This window comes from Camellia sinensis, chromosome 1 (genome assembly GCF_055761805.1).
Source record: "Camellia sinensis isolate YWXY chromosome 1, ASM5576180v1, whole genome shotgun sequence".
Taxonomy (NCBI): Eukaryota; Viridiplantae; Streptophyta; class Magnoliopsida; order Ericales; family Theaceae; genus Camellia; species Camellia sinensis.
The window spans coordinates 78,752,459-78,767,283 of NC_138961.1; the positions used below are offsets into that span (position 1 = coordinate 78,752,459).

General features: G+C 37.4%; 1 protein-coding gene across 1 annotated transcript; it reads right to left on the minus strand.

Annotated features, from left to right (window-relative positions):
* Positions 1–1,160: 1,160 nt before the first annotated feature.
* Positions 1,161–3,086, minus strand: LOC114316389 (uncharacterized). The gene is made up of 2 exons (XM_028263037.2): positions 2,875–3,086; positions 1,161–2,829 (listed from the first exon to the last, which is right to left on the minus strand). Exons 1-2 carry the CDS (start codon positions 3,084–3,086, stop codon positions 1,161–1,163), a joined length of 1,881 nt encoding a protein of 626 aa, XP_028118838.2.
* Between the last annotated feature and the right edge of the window lie 11,739 nt (positions 3,087–14,825).

The following is a 14,825-nucleotide window of genomic DNA, read 5'->3' on the forward strand; positions in this document are numbered from 1 at the left end:
TATAACCAACCCACTATTTTGGCAAGTATGACGATTTTCATGGTTTTTAGTATGGAATCGAATTCCATTGTAGATGCACCCAGAATAAAAGTCAATTACCAATCCAGAACCATTTGCTAATGACCACAATTCGTCAGTTGCTTCAGGTGACCCTTTCATTTGCAAATCATTTATCTACATAAAACATCATATAACAAGTGTACTAAGTTAATGTGAATTGAAAGTTTACAACAATTGTATTCAGTTATTTTCTTTAGTATATCTTACACGATTTTTGAACCATTTTGGAAATTCTTCTCGTTGCGCTCGAGTTATGTCACGTCTTTGTAGATTATGTAAAATATTCTTCTGCTCCCTACCCAAGGAAATGTGATACATGTAATTAACTTAGAGAGTTTGAAACAAAATGGAACGATTATGCATGAACATAATTAAATTTAAATACATACTCAATATATGGCTCCACCTTAGAGCTATTGTACAACACAAACCAGTGAGCCATTTCTCGTTCATTTTGCGAAGGGTCAAGAGCCCTTGTGATAGGTGAGAATAGACGAGCATTTTGGGTGAAGACCTGCATCCCGGGACCACGTTCACCACCATCATCATTTCTTTCAGGTTTATCAATCCCTTTTAAGTACATTGAACAAAAAGTAAGACACTCTTTGACAATGTAAGCCTTAGTGATAGAACCTTTTGGACGTGCTCTATTACTGACATACCCTTTCAAAGTCCCAAGAAACCTTCAACAAAAATTGACAATGAAAATTATGCTTCTTGATGTAAGAAAATTACTTCTTAAACAATAGTCTTTTACGGGTGGATTTTTGCACAATAGTTTAGTTATAACAAATTAATAAATAACCATATGTTCATAATGATTACCTTTCGATCGGGTACATCCATCGATATTGCACCGGTGCATCAAACATGGCCTCATGGGGCAAGTGAACAGCCAAATGGACCATCACATCAAAGAAAGCTAGAGGAAAATTTTTTCCCAACTTGCAAAGTATGAGCACAATTCGTTCCTCCATTTTTTCCAAATCAGTCTGCCTTAATGTTTTTTAGCACAGTTCTTAGAAGAAGTTGCCCAACTCAAATAGTGTTGTATAGATCTCCTTGTTTACAAAACCATGCATGCCAATTGGTAGAAGTCACTAAAGTAGGACATGACAATCATGGCTTTTCATGCCCGATAATCTTTCATTTTTAGAAGTCACACATCTTGAGATACTTGCTGCATAGCCATCTGGATAACTAATAGACTTCAAGAATTCAAAAAAACCATCTATTTGTTGAGAATCCAATGTGTAGGCTACCCGAGGCTTTACAACGGATTCGTTATCTTTCCTCTGTAGATGCAATTCTTGCCTTATGCCCATTTCTTGCAAATCATCACGTCCTTTGTACGTATCCTTGTTTTTCCCATCTATGGCCAACATCGTCCTGTAAAAGTTTTCACAAATATTCTTCTCAATGTGCATGACATCCAGATTGTGTCGGAGGTTTAATTTCGTCCAATACGGTAGCTCCCACATTATGCTTTTCTTTGTCCAATTCAATTCTTCAGACTCTCGTGGTCTTTTCTTGTTGGTAGGATCCTTTCCAAACTTGACTTCCCACAATTGATTCAATTGAGCCATTACTTTTTCCATCAGTGAATCCATGGATTTCTTTCTAAGCTCAGTTAAACCATCAAACTTCTTGTCTTTCCTCCGAAGGTGGTTATCAGGCAAGTGAGCTCGATGACCCACCCACCTAATCTTACTGATCAACCCGCGTGACAACGGATTATCATTACAAGGAGGGCAAGACAAATAACCTTTAGTTCTCCATCCAGATAAGTCACCATATGCAGAGAAGTCATTTATGGTCCACATTACAACTGTATGCATCCGGAAGGTCTGTTCAGTAGAGGCATTGTAAGTCATCACGCCATTCTCCCATAACTCCTTCAACTCATCAATCAATGGCCTTAGGTAGACATCAATATCAGTCCCTGGTTGATTACGTTTAGGAATAAGTAAGGACATCATGAAAAATGGGGCCTTCATACATCTCCAAGGTGGGAGGTTATAGGGCATGAGTATGACAGGCCACATGCTATAGGAAGTGCTCATGTTCCTAAAAGGGTTGAACCCATTGGTGGCTAGGCCCAACCTAACATTGCGAGTCTCCTGGGAAAACTCTGGATAATGCAAATCAAATTCCTTCCACTCTTTACAATCAGCCGGATGCCTCCCTACACCATCATCCACACGCTTATCACTATGCCATCGTATGTCTTTTGTCGTCTTCCTAGACATGTACAATCTTCTCAACCTAGGTGTCAATGGGAAGTAACGTAATATCTTGTGAGGGATCTTCTTACCCTTGCTATCATTTACTCTGTACCTAGATGCTTGACATGTGGGACATTTTTCCAAGTGAGCATTCTCCTTCCAGAATAGTACACAATCATGTTTACACGCATTGATGGGCTCGTACCCCAAGACCAAGTCACGTAGTAACTTCTTGCACTTGTAAATTGACTCTGGCACCACGTGGCCTTCTGGTAGGAATCGCCTTTGTATCTCCAAAACCTTGCCAAAAGACTTATTGCTCCACCTATTTTCTACCTTCACATGTAGCATCTGAATAACGAATGATAACAAAGTATCCAAGTTTTTGCAACCTAGGTACAAGCAACATTGGGAAGCATCTAATAATTTATCAAAGTGTCGTACATCCTCTCTTTCTAGAGTATCACCCTCCATAAAATTCCCCCTTTGATAGTCCTCTATCAGTTCATCATATTCATCTTCATCCTTGTCATTCTCACCATTGCTTCCATCAAGGTTATTGTGTTATGGAAGTTCACCGTGTTCTAACCAAGTGGTGTATGATACTATCATCCCACTTATGAGCAAATGAGCTTTCACAATGTCATACTCCTGCTTATAAAAGTTACAACAATTGATGCATGGGCACTTAATCTCCCTAGCCTCACCCAAATGAACCTTTGTAAATTCAATAAATGAGTTCACCCCATCTACATATGGCTGACTAAATCTATCAGAAATTAACATCCAACTCCTGTCCATATCTGATCATAAGATAGTAGTTAATACCAATAGAACACAACCTTTTATTTATTATTATTATTATTATTATTATTATTATTATTATTATTATTATTATTTATTTATTTATTTATTTATTTATTTTTTTAAACATGAAGACAAAGTAGTTAATATAAGTGTAGAGTGACACATCATCGTCAATAAAGGTGCATCTACCTATAGGCTTTTTAAATTTTGTATCAAGGTTTCGACTAACAAATCCTTTAAAATTCTATTATATCTGCATATGTTATGCATTAAGTTAAGTGTTTTTTACATTTATCAACAAAAAAACAAAAAAAAAACAAAAAAAGATATATATTGTTAATGTCTGTTAAATGGTAAAAGGCAGTTGGCATGGCAATGTACTATTCCAATTCATTCCAATATCATCCTTAAAGGACATTACCTAATGGGCTCCTACAAATTAAGGGCATACGGAAGGACTAAGAGTGGCTACAGGCCTAATCTCTGTAATATTTGTGGGAAGGGACTACATCTTTCAATTCAAACCCATATTTTCATACACGGGAACTCAAGCATTTACCACTACACCAATCATTACCCCCTCTTTGATGAAACTTCTATGTTTATCTAAAAGGGGTTTTCAGCTCTCCTAAAAGACCCTAGCACAAATTACATCCAGCCACTGCATCTAAATTTTGTACTAATGAACCTATGCATTTACTTCCTATCATGCAACTTGATCATAAGATTTACACTCTTAGTCATAGACTCATAGGCCTTCTAACATTAGATGCAAAGATTTGTCATTTATGTACTTACCATAATGAGTTACTCAAGTAGATGCTCAAGTTGAGGTGGAACCACGAATAGCTTTGATTTGACACTAGTTGAAATAGAACAATTTTAAAGTATACGAGTAGTCAGAAAATAAAAGGCCATCTCCCATATTTTATGCACCATTATCATTAAATGCATATTCTTAGATAGAAGTTTCATCTATTTCTTCAATAATTTGATCTGTTTGGGAGGAGCATGTTTCTAGGCTCATTATATTGATAGATGGTAGAGCTAGGTCCGTAGTTTCGGATTCAATGTCAGTGTTTAGGTGAAGCAGTGCAAAAATTGTAGAAGGGTCGGGGAGCGTAGCCATGGTGTGAAGAAAGGTAGAAACAGAACTTTGATGAGGGGTGGCTTGTGTTTGAGGTGGAATAGATTCAACTGGTACTATTTCCCTTTGTTACGATAATATCTTAACTTAAATAACTAAGGAACTACACAAAGTAGGTAACCCAAAAAGTAAAGAAGAGAAAAAAAACTCAAAGGTAAATTATGTATCTAATTTATCTTTCTTAATTCTTCACGTAACTAGTCACTTCAGAACTTGGTAATTTCCAACTTCTTTGAAGCCAACAAAACCTGGGATAATAGTAGAAACATGGAACAAAAATAGCCTTCCTTTACTAAAGGAACAACAAATGAATTCGACACTAGACACAACCCCATGGTTATTTTGGCGCAAAAGCAATCCCTTAAAAAGGTAAGAAATGAACTTAGCAAGAAAGGTTGACAGTTTGTGTCGAGTATCTTGTGTCCTTGTCTTTTGAACTCTGTAAGATTTACAAAACCCAATAACTAATAGTCTACCAGCAAAAGTAAGGATAATATGGTTATTATATTTTCTTCAAAAAAAAAAAAAAAAAAAAAAGTTCAAAAGACAAGGACACAGGGTACTTAATCTACCAAACACATCCAATAATAAGCGAATTTGTAGAGATCTAATTCAAAGACAGGAATATTGAAGGCAAACCAAAGTTAGTGTAGATTGTCAGTTATTGAAAATTGTAAAACCACATCAGAAAGAACTTGAAAGGAATATCCCCGAATAAACTAAGATATCAAGTCCCCAAGACTTGTAAATGTCGATATAGCATAGCACATCATGTGCACTAAGTCCTTTAAAAACTTTTTACACACATGCATCCAGAGAGATGCACACATACACACACACACAAAAGAGAAAACATGCCCTGACTCCATTAAATGAAGTAGACTTTAAATTTTTTTTAATTGTACTCTAAGGACCTTACCAAATTCCACTGGTATATATCAAATATAATAGGCACATGGGAATATTGAGAGACATGAAGTCCACTACTGTGTTTTATGAAAAGAACAAGTCAACTCAATAAAGCATCATGATTCATGATTGCAATTTTTTAGAGTAGATAGTATATCCTTCTACACATGCATAAATCCCAACAAGCAAATGTAAGCAAATTATGCATTTCATCACTCAAATAGAAAAATGAACATGAAAGTAGTTGCAAATTTGATAAAATTGGTGTTGTTCATATGTCAGAGTAGAGTATTACAAGTCTGGGAGCAAAAATTAGACCGGATCAACATGGAGGCCTACGCTGGCCAGGCTTCCATGAGCAATCCTATTCCATAAGTCCTACTAGTGCCACATGGCAGTGGTGAAAGTATGCTCAAAGAAAAACTAGTATATTTTAATTATACATAACAGTGACTACAAAATACAATATAGTTTCGTTCCCTTCATATAAACACATCTAGATATAATAGCGCATGACAAAAAAAAAAAAAAAAAATCTCTGTTTGGATCACTTATGAGTGCCTTACTGAATTTGTTTGGACTTTTACTTCCTGTTTAGCCTCAATTTGTTTGGATTTTTACTTTTTTTTTTTGGGGACTTGAAAAGTTTTAAAATACTAGACCAGGAAAAAAATAAACAAAAACAAAAACAAAACGATGACAACAGATGCTGAGAGCCAAATGAGAGAAAACAACCAAGACGGGCTCAATCTTTATAAGAAATAACAATAACCCAGAAAACTATCTGACATGCTTGACAGAACGAGCAACTACAGAATGCGTAGATAGAGGCAGTACTAGAGGAAGTGAAAATAGACAAACATAGATTCAGTTAAGAAATTGAGAGAGAGAAGCAGGGGCATTGAGATACAAAGCAAAAAGGGAACAAAGCTGTAGGGGCAGACTGAAGCACCAATCGTCTCACACAGCAACAACAAATGGCACAAACCCTATGATCAAGAGTGAAGTCGTGAGGGGGAGATAACCACAAATTCTGAGATAAGGGTGTGCATGAGTGAAATCGTAGAGATTGATGAGGGGAGATTTGATGAGGGAAAAAAAAGAGAGGGAATTTTAAGAGGGAATTTGCCACCCCGCCCGACAATTAGATCACCCCCCCCAAAAAAAAAATTAATAATAATAATAATAATAATAATAATAATAATAATAATAATAGTTTCAAAACAATTTCTAGATTTGCTTTTTTGGAAAAAATTAAAAATAATTTGAGAGCAATAAAAATCAAAATTATATTTTTAAAATTTTAAAAAGTATTTATGACGTAAAAGATAAAAATAAAAAAAAATAATAAGTATTTTTTTTTCACCCAATTTTTTTTAGTTTTTTAGGGAAAAAAAAATTGAAACTAGTTTATGAAAATAAAACAAAACATATTGAAATTGATAATCTGACCATATTCTTTGAAAAAGTTTAAATTATCTCAAATTAGTCATCTCAACATAAGAGTGTGTTTGGATTTTATGCGCTCATTTTGTGATCTAATTCGATGATCATTTTAATTTTACAATTCAGTAAATAGAATATTTAAAACTCCTTGAAAAATTGTAATAAAAAATACAAATCACTAAATCACATCATTGCACTAGCAAAACTTTTACTGACCAATAGTGTTATCGTCGCTAAATGGTTAACTCTTTGCCCACGCCAACTTGTCATCGCCAAAAGTATGCACACTAATAGCAGCACTCATTGCGTTGTTAAAACATAGCCTCGTAGCTAAAAGTTCTAAAATTTTGGCGCCAACCAAAAATTTTGGCACTAAAAGAATGTTATGTTTTTTTAGCGACGGTAGCAAATTGCATCGGTAAAGGTATATTTTTACTAACGAAATTGATCACTGTGTCGCCAAAAATATACTTTTGGCGATGCAAAATTGACGTTGTCGCCAAAAGTAATTGCCAAAAGTGCAATTTCTTGTAGCAAATGTTCTTTTTCTAGATCTGCAATATATCTGCTAACCATACTAATTGCTTGAGATATGTTTAGCCTTGTGCACAACATCAAATACATGAGACACCAACTGCATTTGCATATGATACTTGAGATATATTCTTTGCCTTCTCATTTGACTTGGTACGCAACTCTGAAGATAACTTGAAATGCGCAGTAAGAGGTGTACTGATTGGTTTTGCGTTCGAATGTTTAACCTTTCTAACACCTTCTTCAAGTAACCCTTTTGAGACAACCAAAATTATCCAGCCTTCTTATCATAGTAAATTTCTATCCTAAAATTATAAACAAGTCAAGTCAAACTGAGTAATAAGTTGTTCAAACTTGATTTATTTACTTTTCAATCAGATCACACAAACATTCTAATAGATCCAATTATTGGTCGAACCAAGGCTGGCCCTATGGCAGGCAAGCAAGGCTATCGTCTCGCGCACCCCAATTCTATCTAAAAAATTAGGGATCCTAAATAGTTTTCAATCATAAGTTATGTTTGGTTTATTGAAAAATAATTTAAAAAAATAACTAAATCATACCAAACTAGGCCTTAAGTCTCATCAGATGGGATAAAAAATAATAAAAAAGATTACAAATAAAATCATCAATTACCTTTTTGACATAATAATTATTCTATAAAGAGATTAAGATATGATCATTCCATTCAATTCAATTTCATTTCAATGAACCAAATACTACATTAATTATAGTATTAGTAGTTTAAAAATAAAGATGTACAAAAAAAAAAAATTAAATAATTGAATTGGTGAATTTTTTACAAGTAATGGACGATTGTTTACCAAATGCATGAATTATTTATAAAATATTAGTTGACTATATCTATTACAATTGTCTCTGGAGAAATATATATATATATATATATATAAGTTGAAGTTTATTAAAAATTTTACAATTCAATCTATTATGTTAGAATTTTTTTTTTTTAAATAAACTAATAGTGTTAGCAATAAGAAATATTCAAAGTTTATCTCAATATTAAAATATGTATGAGAGGTGGGCCACATTTTTTGCATTCGCTTTGGTCTCCAAAAAGTCAGGGCCTGTCATGTAAACATAAATTTCAGAACATGAAACTTCATGTTTCGGATCATCTACCATGTATATCATCAAGAAAACAAGACTAAAACGACATACCTGAATCCATCGATGAACAGTTAAACGGAAGCGTCTGATTGTCAATAAAACCTTTGATATTGACTATGTTATTGCCTTCTAATCCTTTCCCCTTTGGTGCCTTATGTTTCTCCTTGAGAGGATTTAGAAAAACAAAACAGTGTTCTTATCTTTTTCACCTTAGGAAGGAATAGGGACCATAACCTTTTAAAGGTTGTAATTGGTTTTCATAATTGAAAGGTAATGAAAACCAATAAATTAACCATTATTGGTTTTAAAACTGAAAGGTAATGAAAACCAACTTTAACCAATATGTTTTAATTTCTATTTCTGCCCCTCATAGAAATAGAAATTATACAACTAGTATCTACACATTAGGTCCATAACACATATACTCTTAAGCCTATTAACTAAATTGAATCACTTAAATTGTAGGCTTCTTATAAATGATAACACCACATTTAATTATGTGGTCCCATTGAGACATTATCTAACAATCTCCCACTGGACCACATATGTATCTTGAAAAATGTGCTTAACTTTAGTGAGCTCAGAAATTTGTTATCATAACTTGAGGGTATCCAAACAATCTTGTCCATTAACTATATTAATATAGGATCAAAGCGGTCTTCGTTACATCAATCGTAACTCGACCCACCAATGGTCACGTATACAAATATAGCTAAATGACATAGATCAATCATGGATGCGTAGCATGGAAATTACATGTGATGTGATCCATACATGCCTATGTCCAACTGGTCCTACTTAACTTTATTGAGATCAATACTTCACAATACGTAATAGAGCGTAATAAACTGAATACTTCATTTCTGCAGAAATTAATCTAATTACATAGATAAAACTCAAGGCTGACATAAAGCAGTAATGTAAATACAAACTCCCACTAAACCAGAATGTTCTCAAATAGAACAACACCCATATGAGCAGTGTGCTCATGAAAGACCTTGGGTGGTAGTTTCTTCGTAAGTGGATCCGCTATCATGGAGTTTGTCCCAATGCGCTCTATGGAAATCTGTCCACTCTGCACTCTTTCTTTTACAACTAGGAACTTGATATCAATATGCTTTGATTTTGTCAAGCTCCTGTTGTTATTGGAATATAAAACTGCAGACTTATTGTCACAATATATCTTAAGTGGTCTTTCAGTGCCTTCCAAAATACGCAACCCAGTGACAAAATTCCGCAGCCATATCCCTTGGTTTGATGTCTCATAACATGCTACAAACTCTGCAGCCATGGTGGATGAAGCTATGAGCGTCTGCTTTGCAGACCTCCAAGAAATTGCTCCGCCAGCTAACAGATAAATATAGCCTGATGTGGATTTCCTACTGTCTTGGCGTCCAGCAAAATCGGAGTCAGAATATCCAATGACCTCTAACTTATCCGATCTCCTATATGTGAGCATATATTCCTTTGTTCTCTGTAAATATCGCATAACACGCTTGACTGCTTTCCAATGATCCATGCCAGGATTACTTAAATATCTGCCTAACATGCCAACTATAAACGCAATATCCGGACGCGTACATACTTGAGCATACATTAGACTCCCTACAGCTGAGGCATAAGGAATCTTCTACATTTCTTGAATTTCAAGACTGCTCTTTGGGCATTGGTGTAACAAGTCCGCGAGGGGGACCTCGGCTGCTACAGTTCGGACTCTCGATTTTTGTTGTCGCGGTTCTTAATCTGAACCAAAGAGTCCAAATCTGGCAAATCGTTTTGAGAAACAGATTTTTGAAAAAGTAGTGCCAAACATGGACTGCTTTGCCAGATACAGAGTCGCCACCTAAATATTTTTAAAATGGGGAAATTTAGGAAACCCTGACTCGGTGCCGAAGGCCACATGTCCATCATCACCGGAGTTGTCTCGGCTCGGGAGCTTGGGTACGATCGGGGAAGGTCAGCTATGAGCACCCCCTTTCGCCCGGTCCGAAGACCGGCCTCTACTAACCATGATATCCGATTTTGAAAACGTTATGCGTTCTTATTCCAATCATTAGCCTAGAATTACTATGTTATGGCGCAGCAAACAAGTATAGACTAGATTGCCTAATTTGGAAAGAAACATTGCATATCCGTTTGTTTTGAAAATGCTTTAAATTTTGCTACTCGCAAGTAGGCTAAAACACGGATTTCAATGAGTTTTTCCAACTCAAACAATCCAACCTTCACCCACAGGCATTTCAAACAGTTTATCATATAAGCATTTAGCCACATGGCGAGCATACTGTCATGGCAACACTTACACGCATGCAGGATGCTAAAGCATAAATACTTACATCGTACTCCGTGCCAAAACAGTAAACTAGTTAGCAAACATGCATGTCCTAGTTCATGTTAAAAATGGCTAATGCATCACATGCAAAAATGCAATCAAGGCAGGCTCGGCTAATCCTAAGCATGGCATATGAAATGCGATCAACTATCACATAGTCAATTTTTGAATTGAAGTACGAATGCAGTTAGCATGATGTACCGAGCCTAATGCATGCAATACAAATGCGTGGATGCACACATGCATAGCATAAGGTATGCTAAATTAAACGTGCCCTAATCTACCATCATAAGCAGGTAAATAAAAGGGAAGAAAGACGTGAGGTTAGAAGACATACACACACTCACGCACACTTATTACAGATTTACCCTTACTCGGAGGGACCAAATAAATATTACAAATTAATTAACTACGCAAGCTAATTAATAATTACAAATTAATTAATTTAATTAACAAATTAAATTAAGCTAAGAAAACAGATAAACCGCCTCGGGAAACACGCCGCCATGCATAGGCTGCCTCTGTTTTCCTTCCTTCACTCCTCTAGAGGCGTCAAAACCTCAGGACTACATCCCTGGACACTGGGAAGTGCCACCGGCTGAGTGGAATTACCACCGGCAGTGGTGTGTGGCCATCGGCACAAAATGAAGCTGTCGGCAGAGAAATTGTTGCCGGTCGGCACATTACACTGCCGGTCGGCAGAGTGTTCCTGCAGAATCTGCAAATGACAGCAACAGAGGGCAAGGCAAAGCATAGCAGCACAATTCAAGGCATATATGCACCAACCATGTCCCTTATCATGATAATGACTCAAAGGGGCATGTGCCTCGATTCTCGGACCACCAATCACGCATTTCCATGCATGATGGCCCAAAGAACCAAGTATGCAACTTTGATTTCAAATGCAATGCAAACCAATCAAACCAAACAAGGCCCAATTCCTATCACTAAGTCAAGGAACAAGGCATGCATGCAAGATGCAATGCAACCTAAGCATGTAAGCTAAGGATGCAACATGGCATGGCAACTAACTTATGCAAGCATACAAGCATACATATGGCAATGCAAATGGATGCAAAGATGGACTTATGCATGAATTAGGCAGCTCTAAATAGGCCTAAAACAGTAGCCAAAATGCTATAATATGAGGGACCAAATACATGCACACATGCACCTAATTGAAGGCCAACACTTAAGCACAAATTACACAACCCTCAAACACATTTGAAAGGGGGAATCATGGACTAATTAGCATGCAACATGAGCTCTAACAATGCATGTTAGGATGGTGCCAAACCAAGCAACAAAATAAGCTAACATTCACATGCAAAATGGTCCAAGTGTTCAAAGCAAGCCAATGAGGCATTGAACTACACTGAGTAAGACCAAACATGGCAGGGACTAAATGACTAAAAACAGAGTTTTAGCACATAACATAAGGCCCAAAAGACCACTTAGATGGCATCTAAATGGCTCAAAACAAAGGCATGCACAAATGGTCAAAACAAGGAGCATGCAACACATGCTTCCAAAGCATCAAAGGTGCATGCAAGGCAATCAAGCAAGCATGAAAATGGGACTGAAATAGCTTATAGGGTGGCCCCAAATCACCAAAACAATACAAGCAACGCATGCTACACATCCACATACTCAAGGCCAACAAGCCCAAATACAAAGGAGCTATATCAAGCATGCCAAAATCAACCCAAACAACCTAGGACAGACCTAGAACATGGCAAAACATGCACAAAATCTTCACAAGACTAAGCCTAAAACATGTTCCAACAAAGGCTAACAACCTAAGACATGTTAAGGCATAACAAGGCATTACAAGGCAACTATGCTAAATATGCATAGAGTACCAAAACCAACTTAAAATCATGCTATATTATGGATATATAAGCATGAAAAATAGCCTAAACATGCTCAACACACACTCAAGCATAGGCTCTCTCAAGAGGCCAAAACATGCCCTTTTCAAGGACAACAAGGAGAGGGGGTGGCCCTCTCCTTCTTGGGACTTCAAGGCATCACCTTCACCACTGAAATCCCTCAAGATTTCAGTGGTGAAGAGACCCCAACACCAAAATCCCGGAGCTAGCACAAAATGGCTCAAAATGAGGCCTTTCAAGGCCTAAGAGGGGTCAACCACCCTCAAACAACAAAGCACTCTTAACAAACAATAAAGAGGGCCTAAAAACATAACTTTTTTATGTTATACAATAAGCACAAAAACAGCTCTAAGATAGGTAGAAAATCAACGCAAAAATGGAGAATAAAGGTGTAAGTTTCTTACCCTTGATGATCCATTCACAAATGGTGCTCCAATGGCCTTCCTTAGCTTGAATCCAACACCAAAACTTCAAAACCAGTCCCTTAGAACCTGAAGAGCCAAAGGAAGGTGAAACACTATGTGTTTGTGTGCAATAGTATGGACTAAACACACTAAAACACACACAAGAGGGAAAAAGAGAGAGATAAGGTGTAACAAACCCTAACCCTAGATCTCAAACCCTAACAATGGCTTTCTAAGCTCTCAAAATATCTCCAAAATGTCTCTCCAACAATCAAGAGCTCTCTCTCTCTCTCTATATGGCACTTCTTGTCTTGTAAAGCTTACAAGACAAGCTTCACAAGAGGGAGATCCCTCCATACACGTGTATGGAGGGGAGCAAAAGCAAGACAGCTGTCTTAAAATATCTGCTAAAGCAGATGCACAGTAATCGGCCTGCCAAAAATGCCATCTTGGCCAAAAAGAGTGCCGGCCGGCATTAAAAAGTGCTGACCGGCAACAAATAGTGCCGGCCGGCATTATAAATTGCCGGTGGCAGCAAAAACCAGCCGGTGGCCTTTAGCCACTGCCGGTGGTGGGTGGGGATGGTCTACAAGCCCTACCCTGCCTCTCCAAGGCAAAACACAAGTGTTTGGTGTGAAACCAGACACTAAACGGTCGAGTTCGGAGATCCTGAGGCAAGGCACGCGAGCCGAGGCCTCCGGGAACTCCAAACGAACACAAACATGGATGATCACCGAGTGTTCCAACGGTGACGTCCAAGTCTTGAGGACGGTCAAAAATGGGGTGTCTATAGTTGCCCCTCTTTGACAGAACTCGAAAGTCATAACAATGACGGGAGTGAATGTCAAAGCCCAGAGACGACCCATTTTTGACGAGGCCGAAGACTTAGACAAACATGCAAGACAAAACAAGATATGCGCCTGAAGGCAGGGGCAAAATGCAAGACAATGCAGAGAGCCGGACATAACTTATGATCATGCAAAGAAAGCTGTAACGAAGCATACATGCGACAGTTTTAAGCTAGCATACACCGAACTACACTACAATGCAGAAAGGATGTAAGAGAATTATGCAATTCTCGATACGTCTCACTCGGAGGATACAATACCTGTGCGGCTCGTCTGGTTGCACCAACCTCAAATGAACCGTACATACAATATCGTGCCTGAAAAGAAAACAAACTTAACAAGTACAATATTGTTAGCAACATGCATGACAATGCAAATGTGGATGCAAAACAAAATGCAATATATACAATACAATGTATAAACAATGCAAATGAAGATGCAATGTAATTGAAACAATGCAAGCTACATGCAAAGCATTTGAATCATGATCCAATCATGAGCGGTTCGAAACCACACCTATGTCAAATAGATTGATGGAGATAACAAGTCTGTCTACCATAGAACGGTCAACTGAACTATGAGCATTGTAGACAGACGCAAGAACAAGTATTGGGTGGAATCGACATAAGTGGGGAAACGACCCGCTGGAGAAAGGACTACGATCCTAATGCCGGATGCAAAAATTACACTACAATGTAATATGTATGGATATGCTAGGAAGATGGCAATGGATATGGCACGCAGGCCAAACCAAATCTTGCCTAGGAAAGGTATGTACGCATACGAGCCACGTGTAACACAGAAAAGGTGCCGCAACCCTCAACCAACATATCAGCGTGGAATCGGCGCGATACACATGCAGAACTGTGTTTTAACATGAAAAGTAAGGGCACATACTGGACCAAGCTCAACCTGGAAAGGCGCAAGCCATAGGCGGTAGGCGATGCAATGAATGCATGCAATCTACAATGCAATATCTACAAATATGCAATGGAGTGGATATGGGTACAATGGAGATGGCACGCAAGCCAAACCAAATCTTGCCTAGGAAAGGCATGTACACATACGAGCCACGTGTAACACAGAAAAGGTG